The sequence below is a fragment of the Achroia grisella genome, unplaced genomic scaffold, assembly GCF_030625045.1.
Source record: "Achroia grisella isolate CSIRO2021 unplaced genomic scaffold, CSIRO_AGI_Agris_v1 utg1867, whole genome shotgun sequence".
NCBI classification, from domain to species: domain Eukaryota; kingdom Metazoa; phylum Arthropoda; class Insecta; order Lepidoptera; family Pyralidae; genus Achroia; species Achroia grisella.
The window spans coordinates 532,634-543,317 of NW_026712690.1; the positions used below are offsets into that span (position 1 = coordinate 532,634).

Here is a 10,684-nt window from a genome sequence, read left to right on the forward strand (position 1 = left end):
CTGTAAAGGCCAGCTGCGGCCAGCATTAGAGTAGTTCGAAAAATTAAATTACTTATTATCTTTGATACTCCATCTCACATTCTCACAATTACACGCTATACAATCCTAACATTACTACACTATCTAACCTCACCATCTAAGTACAGTCTAAATGTCATCTTCGTTTATTTATTGCATAACTGGTACTTAACATGGCACCTTCTTCCAAGAACAAAACAATGCCAGTGAAAGAATACAGTTACACGGGGAATATACGGTTTAAGTATAGGTACTGGAAGAATCTATAGTAAATTTATTATCTTGAGAAAAAATTCAATAACGCATTGACAGTTATAATGCTACTAAAGTTAGATATACCGAAATGTGAAAATGCGGTTACCTGTTTCTTAATTGGTCTGTTATCAGGCCTTAACTGATTATCATCAATAAAGATTTAAATGCCAATTATCTAGCCAATCATCACTGATGACGTATAGAGTAGGAAATAAATATAATATAAAAAAATATCTGTTTAAATAAATTGTTAACATACTAGTAAATTTTCAAAATATTATTAATATTAATTTGTCAATGTCCAGCCAGTTCCGAAGCAGAAGGATAGTGAGATCTAACCATTCCACATCTGTCTCTGTCAATATTCAACGTCTTCCTCTTCGAAGCTATATCTTTTTCCAAAACAGTTCTCTTTTTCAATAGATCCTGTCTGACCCGTTCTGCATTTCGCAGTTGCCCAAGAAGAGAAGTGACAGTTTCGTGGATCTTCTTTACTTCTTCTATCAAACCGAGATGTGGTTGGTCCCTTACGCTCTCGCCATGTGGCCGCCAATTATTTCTATTATCCAGTCTCGTTTGTGCTAGTTTCATAGCCGCATCCATTTTTCTTATAGAATCTTTTAAATTATCTATTAAGGCCTCCATATCAGCAATTCTTTGCAGTGTGTTCCTTAAAGTTTCTTCAAGTTTCGTGCACAATTCTTGCATTATTGCAACAGTTTCAGCTAAGGCCATATCAGTTCTGTCAGCTTGATTTCTTAATTTTCTTCCACCATTCACTAAAATAGCATTAAGGCTACCTCTTAAATCGGCAGACTTTTGTCTAGCTGCTTCACAGTTTTGGACATTTTCTCTACAAAAATACTCCCAGTATTCCAATGGAGCAGTATATTCACCAAATCTAGTAGAACCCGGTCGAAACATGATTATATTCGATTTTGTATTAAGACTAAGATTGATAGTCTCAGTATTATAAGCCATGGCTTTGTCACACCAATCGTATTCGATTCTGTGTTTAGCAGCTTTATTTATAGCCATTTGTTCTTCAATTTTATTTAGAGTGTTTTTCAAAGTTGCTCTTACTTCGCTCACTAAATTCATTTCTTTGATTAATTCTTGTTCTGCTAAGTCAGCAACTAAATCTGGTTCAAACCTATTTGAACGTAGATCTAAACATTCTTTAGAAATTGATTCAGGTAACATCAATACTCTAGACGCTCCCTTCAACCTTTGTCTCTCTATTTCCAAATATTCAACTTCCTGTGTTATTTCTTTACATGCTTTTTCAACTTCTACTTTCCATCTGAAGATATCTCTTGCTTTTTGTTTTAATCTTTTATTATTTTCACTTTGTTGTTTATCTATGTTGCCAAATGCTTGCATCATAGATGTTTTAGCATTATAATCTACAATATTAGATTCGGTAATTACCTCAGGATCTAAAACTTTCTGATTATGTTTTCTCCATTCACTGAGGGAATATCTACTGAGAGAGTATTTATTTACTCCGGGTCTTGTACCAGTCATATCTCCAAGTGGTGTCCAATCAACTGTACCATCAGGACATGGTTTAAGGTTAGACAAATATTCATCGCCGGTAGATGGCGAAGTTATTCTTTCAGGTGCATCTTGAAGAGTTGGAATTGGAGAAGATTCTAGAACAGCTGTTTTAGTTTCCTCAGCAGTTTTTAATTCTTCCTTGACTTGCTCGGGTGTTTTAGAAGCCTTTTTGAATGCTCCAATATCAGTACAAACCTTAGGACATTTAACATCTTCGGGAAAAGATGTTAATGTCGTCATGTTATATATTACAATAGTAAATTATATATAAAAAAGGGAAGAGCTATACGTAATGATGATTTTTACATATTCAGTCATGAATGTCACATCTATTCATTAAAGTTGTTTAATATTATCGAAAAAGGTTTCAATGTAATTTACGATTACTTGTGGATACACAAACTAGCTTTTTTAATATTAGTTTTTGGTAATATATGTGTATAATTATATCTTTTTAAATTTGAAACAGAATTATCTATTATAGATAAAAGAGCATTTGTTTTTCTACAAGCTTGACATACATATATATATATATGTGCGTATTTGATTTACAAATTAGGCCTATCATTCACGGAGTGCACCTCACTTTCTAGTCTATAGCAATTACTGTATCAGTTTGATCTCATTTTCACATCCTGTATATCAGCAATTTTCTTACAATAATGACCAGATTACACTATTTATTTCTACCGTTAGGTATGTGATACAATCGTGTAATAAACATAATTAACCATGTATTTCCTGTGACACCCAGGATTTACACAAAGATAACCTAGCTTTACAGACAAATCTGTGCAATTTAGACTTTAATAAAATACTCCATAAGGTACATTAAATTATAGTTAAAATTGCTCTATTTATATAAATATCGTAATTAGTAATTAATCGATTTAAGTCGATACAGTCGTTATAAATCGATCGATTGTCCGTTACGAAATAGTGGATTTCTCAACAATTCAATTGGAAAGAACCTTTCACGTAGATTAATGGACGCGTGATAGACGCAACGGATTTAAAAAAAAAGTTAGTCGCGTTTCAATGACGATCATTGCAGATTATTACGTCATCTTGAAACACAAATGGGTTCCGTCACTTTACGTATCTACTATTATATGTATATATGTTATATTATGTTTTTGATACCCTTATATTCAGCGCTTTAGATACAAGAAACGTGGGTTTGTAAATAGATCCAGTTCTTTAATTTAATCGCAGTCGGCATTCATTTAAAATTAATTAAAATATCATTTAATATCCATTCATTCGTATTCCAAGGTAAATAATCTGATTGCATCGATTTGCATAGATTTTAATTGATTTTTAAAATCCCAAACCCTTCAACGGTTAGTTGTCAAAATGATATTAACCCCCCATTTGCGAGATCAATTAGATAACTCACAGATGCGGCTAGTGTCCGAGTCCAATTTTTGGCTCCTTTGAAAGGATATTTTTTTTTATTGGGTTGGTTGGGCTATTGGTTGGGCAGATGTGTAGCACCTGTAGCACTGCGATCTACATAGATCTATTGTGCTCGCCCTTTTCAAAGTTCGCTACCTAGACCCGTCAGGGTTTTGAAAAGATAAGATCTAAACTCTATTTCTATACTGTGTGATTTCTCTGTTTTAAACCAGAAGATAGCTTAATGTTTAGAATAAGTAATGTAATGTATCATACTTCTTTACTTTATTTGTTTTAGCGCCATTTAGACCCAAGTTAAGCTAGCTAAAGCTTGTTACTAAATAACTGATACAAATACATAGATATTTTTTTTTCGTAAATACATAGAGAACATCCAGACCGATACAAATAATACGCATGAATACAAATGTTTGTGCAGTGCGAGGAATCGAACCCGCGACCATCGCATATAAGGCGGTGTGTTAAACCGCTGGACCACCGAGGTCGTTGAAATTATATTGTTGCACTCGTTATTTATCATTAAAAATGAAATTTTCATTCTGTTGACAAAGCTAACGTTTTGGCGTGAGAGAAACACATTATTACCTCTGTGTAATATTTAATGTAATGTAACACGGTTTCTCATTATGTCATGCACTTTTACTTTTTAATAATCATTTTTTGCGACGTGACTTTGAGCTTTTAGTTTACATTAATCTAAATATATATAACTCAAAGGTGACTGCCGTAGTGATCTATCAACGCACAGTCCAAACCACTGGACGGATCGGGCTGAAATTTGGCGTGCAGGTAGATGTTATGACGTAGCTAAGAAAGGATTTTGATTAATTCTACCCCCAAGGAGATAAAATAGGGGATGAAAGTTTGTATGAAATTTTGTCAATTTTAAACCGATCGCGCTGAGACGTTGCATGCATAAAACTACTATGACGTAGGCATCCCTAAGAAAGATTTGATAAATTCCACCCCTAAGGGGATAAATTAACGCGAGCGAAGCAGCGGGCAAAAGCTAGTATTGTATAGAACAAAGATTTTATTATTTTAATGTTTGTAAAATATTCTAAGAGATTTCCTAATGATTTTAACCGGTATATCGACCGGTTGTCCCTGTAAAAGGGTGCCATCAGACAGAAGTCATATCTGTCAGGCAAAACTTGGCCTTCAGCAGCTGTGCTTAGTCCTTCCGCGGATTTGGAGTGCCATCTGCACTCGCCCCCTACTGTTTATTTACATCTATGACTTGAATCGTGGTACCTCTTCTATTTTTGACATCTACATCCAGGTAGGGTATGGGGTATAGGGATGTAGAGATCTTGGCTTAGTATAGGATGAATAGGTCTCTAATTTTGAAAGTGTTCTAGATTTCTGATGATTTAGAAACACAGACCTTTTATTTATTTATATATTATAAATAAATAAAAGATTAGATTATTCTAAACTGTTATTGATTGGTTTCTAAATTATGTGTCTACGTTCAATTGATTCAAGTATTGATACTGGAGTACTGTAAAACTCTTTAAACACGAAAAAAATAAAACAAGATGGGTATGCGTTTAGAAATGGTACTATTAAAAGTATGGGATATTATTAATAGTATTGTATCAGATAAGCACTTTGACAATTTTTTCTATCCAATATGACTATCTCGTAGTCTTTGACAATAGAATTTTGATAATGTTAAAAATTATAATGTAAATTAATAATGGAAGCATTTCGATCATTGGACTACCAGTATTAATAAGAATATATCAGTACAATTCACACAGCGCCATCTATTCCCAAGCTAAGCATATTTTATGTTATGAGTACTAGACAACTTATATAAATACATAGATACATATATTTTAATACATAAATAACATACATAGGAAACGCCCAGGCACATGAATAAAAATGTATGTACCGTGCGAGGAATCGAACCCGCACCCATCGGAAGTAAGGCGGTGTGCTAAACCGTCAGACCATCGAGGTCATGGACTAGGTATTTACGATTTGATATTATTCAGAAGTAAATAATGGCACCAGTAACTGTCTTGTCCGACGAACACTGGTAGCTTTGTTGTTAAAATGTTTTCACGAATGTGAAACTCAATGCCAAGCTCGTGCTAAACGAAATATTATAAAGGACAGAGAGAACGACTCTACTTAAACATAATTTATATTAAAATACTAGCTGTATACGCGATTTCGTCCGCCTGGAATTTCATTTTATTTTTATTTAAATAAAAGTAGCTTAAGTTACTCCTTATTTATCAGCTACCTGCCAAAAAAGTCCCCTTAAAATCGGTCCAGCCATTTCAGAGATTAGCCGGAACAAATAGACAGATACACAGACAGACAATAATTGGTATATGTACCGTATTTATATACATATGCATGTAGTAAAAAACGGTTATTTCAATATGACAAGCAGACAATCCAATTTTATTTATTTGTATAGATAAAATACATATATACATATAGATACTAGTGGTCGACAAGTGATCGAAATTCAATCATTACATAATTTAACATTCCGTGAGACAATATACTTAGAGTTGCCAACCGTCCCGTTTTCCCAGGACATCTCCTAGTTTTGAAGTGTCCTGGGAGGTCCTGAACAATTATTTGGCAGAGTCCAGGGTTTGCATATGGTCCAAAATATGCGCGCCTCCTAATTACTCATTTTGAACAGTATAATTTTATCAAATACTTTATATTAAAAATCTGATTATATTAAGTAATTACTTGAATTTTACTACATATTAATATAACTATTGCAACACTATTAATGCGTTCTGTTTTTAAATTGGATAGGCCTGGATTTTTTAAATTTCAATCCTGGTTTTTTAAATTTCTGCTTGGCAACCCTACAAGAGACAAATATTCGACCACAGACTTTCAACATTACATGAAAGAGTTTATATGCGTGTGTGTGTCAAATATATGGCACTGTATATGAATATATTAACATTTAAATTAAAATAAGAATCATCAAAATCAATAGCCAAGAAAATATCTCACTATGCTCATATAATCTACAAACTAATTTTTTATAAATTAAATGAATAAATCTTATAAAGTACAAAATTTTTAAGATTTTGTTCTTAATTCCACTTTTCCAAAGTCGGTTAAAAAGCAATAGATATGAAATATGTAGATCATTACAATGTTATATGCCCACGACCCCGGCATGGCAGAGTTCACCAAACCGCTATATGACCGTAAAAAAAGTTCGCATAACGTTTACTTGATGACTACACTACATTGTGCTAATTAGCTGACGTGCATACGGAACTCCATATTCCATTTACAGTATCTTTGTAGTTCTTGAACGAAATATATTAGAAAATCGTTCCTAAAGAGGTGAACTAAGCGAACTTGTTCGCAGATCCCTCGCTTCTTTAGTTCAGTTTATAAAATCGTTTATATACTTAAATAAAAAAAAAATATGTGATCAATGTATGTTATGCAAGATATATGAATCCAAAACAATATTAGTTAGAACTCCCTCTCTCCCCTTTCAACCCCTTACAACTCTTTTTTGGCATAAAAATGTAGCCTATGTCCTTTCTTATGGTCTAGACTATATGTGTACCAAATTTCATTTAAATAGGTTAAGTGGTTTTTGGCTTTAAAGCGAGACAGACAGACAGACAGAGTTACTTTCGCGTTTATAATATTAGTAAGGCTAAGGATTATATTTGCATAACCGATTAGGTTACAGGACGTAAGTAATAGACGTCACTTAAAATAATGTAAAGATGGCCAAGTTTAGTAATTCCTATTTAATCATGAAACACATTAAATAAAAACCCCAAAAAAAATTAAAAGGCACATTAACTAATTTTCTAGTAGTTTACAATATTTATTTACATACAAATTCTCTACAATCTTAGATTTAGTAAATAACTTCGACCTATCGTACACATAGTGATTATCCTATCGTGTAACGGCCACCTAAATTTCGACTGGATAACATCGATATTATCCGTATCGATTCAATTACGTTACTCGAGACGTAACATTGTACTCATATTATGTCCCTGTCGACACTAGTGAAGGTTATTGTTGCGAATTGGATTATTGTTACATGTACATAACATATGTCTCTATTTGTTGAAAGTAGCCGATTTGTGTTGCAATAATAAACGAAATTCGCGCCAATTTTTAAAATCTTTTAGGTTATTATTCTTTGGTTTTTCTAATAAATGTTAAATTTCTTTGTATATTGTAATATTCCAATTACGAGCCTAGTTTTTTTTTTGTATTCATTGAAAAATATTTAAATATTACAGATTAATTAAATAAATTACACGCTGTTATAGATATTGTTATTTACATAAATACATAGATAAATTGTTAGTTCCTTTAATTTATCTTGATAGATTAGTTCATTTAACTTTAATCAATAGAAATGTTGAAAAAAATATATATTTATTCGTCATAGTCGACATTATTTATTTATTTGTATCTCTATGTTGATTTTTAATTGCATTTCTCTCGAATATAATAAATAATTTATAGTTGGTGATATTAATATCTAATATATCCTATTATTCATATTAGTTAATTAATATTGGTGAGTAAGCTATAAATTATTTCCAGGAAACCGTTATTTTAATGTCTAGTTTTTATTATGTAAATAATTTATTCTTTTCATAATAAAGGAAAATTTTAAACATGACTTTGTCTTTTATACATAGAAAAGAATATCATAGGTACTTCGGGCATGACATAATGAAATGTAAATGCATTCTAGCATGTAAATTAAAGTGGAGGTGTTATGTATATAAGAAAAAGGAAGAGAGGGAATAGAAACGGTGACTAGAGGTCTCATTTTGAGTTTTAAGTTCAAGCAGCCCCTTGTAAACGACTATAGGTAATTTTTGGTGAATTAGACATGATGGGCTAACTAACCTAAGGTTTACTATTAACGAAAGCAGGGAGATTTTTTTTTTACAATATATTTGTGGGACCTTATGTCATTTAATTTATTTGTAGATATACGTGAAAATTCTAGTCAAAGTTGAACAACATTTATTTATAATTGTTACCTATCTTTCTCGTTCGTTCTTCTTGAGACGAGTCTGCTCTTCTAATTAATTGTAAAATTAAAAAAGAGAGTATTCTAGAGAGCTTGTATTACGTATAATTAAATGAAATATGTTATATTTCTTCAAACGAATCTTCCAAGCTATCCAGACATCTGCCTACTAGTAAAACAGGTGGGATATTTTTCGCACCTGCATTCTACCACGCGAAACTATACCTACGCCAGCCTATATTACTTGAAACTCGTTTTATTATCACACCTCAAGGTTAAAGAGCTTTCAGCTAACTTTCGCTTTACAATAAGCTTGAACCAGCGACCTTTTTAAAGGTTCTCATTGTGATGATTGTTGTTCTGTTCATAACGGTATTATTTCAGGTAACTGATGAATAAGTATTACCTTAACTGGAAATGCTTAGCCGAAGAATTAGTCAATGAAATAATGTATACTTTTTTCCGTCCAAAAAAAATAGAAGAGTAACTATAATTAAAAGAACAAACAGTATATAGTAGCAAATATATAAATAATTTATCTAACAAAGTAACTTGTCTCAACAGAAGTCTTTTAAAATTACACCGGTATATGCGCCTATTACATGATAGGACTTCCTAATGGTTTTTCGTCAGTCACGAACTCACGACTGGGGCTGATTAGAAACCTATCATAAAACAAAGTTCCTGGTTGATGCTTGCAATTGTCATAATACATCATAAGAATTTTGTTGTTATTCAAAATTGAACTCTGTTGACAATAATTGCCTAGGATTTCTGTATATAGCAGGTATGTAAACCTACTAACCTACTTATAAATCTCTTAGTGAGGTGATAAAACTGACAGTAAGCAAAATTATTGTGTATTCAGATTAAGAGCATATAAACAACAAAGCCTATTAGCACTGCACTCTCCGCCAAATACTGCCAACCCCGTTATGAATCTGGCGTGCAGATATGGTTAGGTAATAATCGTTACTATTAAACCTATTCATATTTATCAAACGACAAAAACAAATTACTCACCAGATAAAAGCTGCAGCCAAGCGCAAATATGAAATACGGTCGTCGATTGACAAAAGAAGAATAACAGCATTGCACAGATTGTAAACAGGGCCAACGCGACCGCTATTCCCACCAACACGGTCGCAATTTTGAATACCAGCCCATTTATTGACAGGAAGTCGTCCAACCTTCCTTTACAGTCCTCCACTTCATCAGCTTTACAAATTTGCCATAGTCCAAACTTCCTTGGATACTCTGTCTCTAAATCTCCGATCCATTCAGGTGTCACAAATGCAACAACGGCTATAATCGCATAGCAAATCGTAAATATCGCCCAAAGCACACCAATAGCTTTCGAATTTCGAACATAGTTTGTAGCGTACAGATGTGACGAATCCACGTACTCGATTTTTGAACCCATCTTGTAGATATCCGGTTATTTTTTTACAATATAATCGATCACTACACAACAAATAAATAACACGTTATTGGTAACACATTTTACGGAATTCGATTAATTAGACTATAGATCCAGTATCATTAAAATGAAAACAGATAAATCCATTCATGACTCGAAGGAAAAGTATCGTTGTAACTATTCGAGGACGTAAGAAACACGACACGAAACTGAGCACAACCTCTCGCCGCGCGCCATTCGGTTGAGTGAGAAGTAGTGGGGATAAGTAATCAAGCTACAAGTTTGACCTATTGCTTCCATTTGTCCATTTTTCTTTTAAATAGTATAAGTAAAATTGTATAGAACATAAGAAAATTAAAAAAAAACAATTACAAATAATATTTTTAATCTTATATATGTGCTATCTATCTTTATATGGAACAATTTGTAAAGATATTTATAGTTTTACTTCAGTTTACTTAACAATAACTTTAACCATTATCTGACATCAAAAGACATCTGGTTATAGGAATGTGAATGACATCATCAGACATCTAGCTAACAGATTGTGAACTTAATGTAAGTACATGACAAACCAACACGCATTGTTCGTACTAACTGGTACTGACATCTAGCGTAATATTAAAATAAGATAACATGATATGGGTAATACAAAAGCATCACCTTAAAGAATATTATTAAAGCAAACTAAGTTACTTATAAGATCTTATATAAATTTATTGTTATTTGTACATCATAAAATAGCTAGAATAAAATCGAATAATCGATTAAATCTTTATCGATAATTAACGAACATCTTTATTTGCAATAAAAAAAAATATATAACCCTGTCAAAATATGTAGGTAGATTTTTTTAACATGTTGTTATGAGCGAAGCTCTCTGTAATTTAGTGGAATAATATTAATGTTGACATAAATAAAGCAACTGACGATGAAGTTTTAACGTCAAATGTCAAAATTAAAAAATGTTTCTGTTCTCTTGTATT

General features: G+C 32.3%; 1 protein-coding gene across 1 annotated transcript; it reads right to left on the bottom strand.

The window, feature by feature from the left end:
* Positions 1-305: 305 nt before the first annotated feature.
* On the bottom strand, positions 306-10,082 carry LOC131841656 (tektin-4-like). The gene is made up of 2 exons (XM_059189980.1): positions 9,302-10,082; positions 306-2,045 (listed from the first exon to the last, which is right to left on the bottom strand). The coding sequence occupies exons 1-2, from the start codon at positions 9,699-9,701 to the stop codon at positions 568-570; spliced, it is 1,878 nt and encodes a 625-aa protein (XP_059045963.1). The 5' UTR covers positions 9,702-10,082; the 3' UTR covers positions 306-567.
* Between the last annotated feature and the right edge of the window lie 602 nt (positions 10,083-10,684).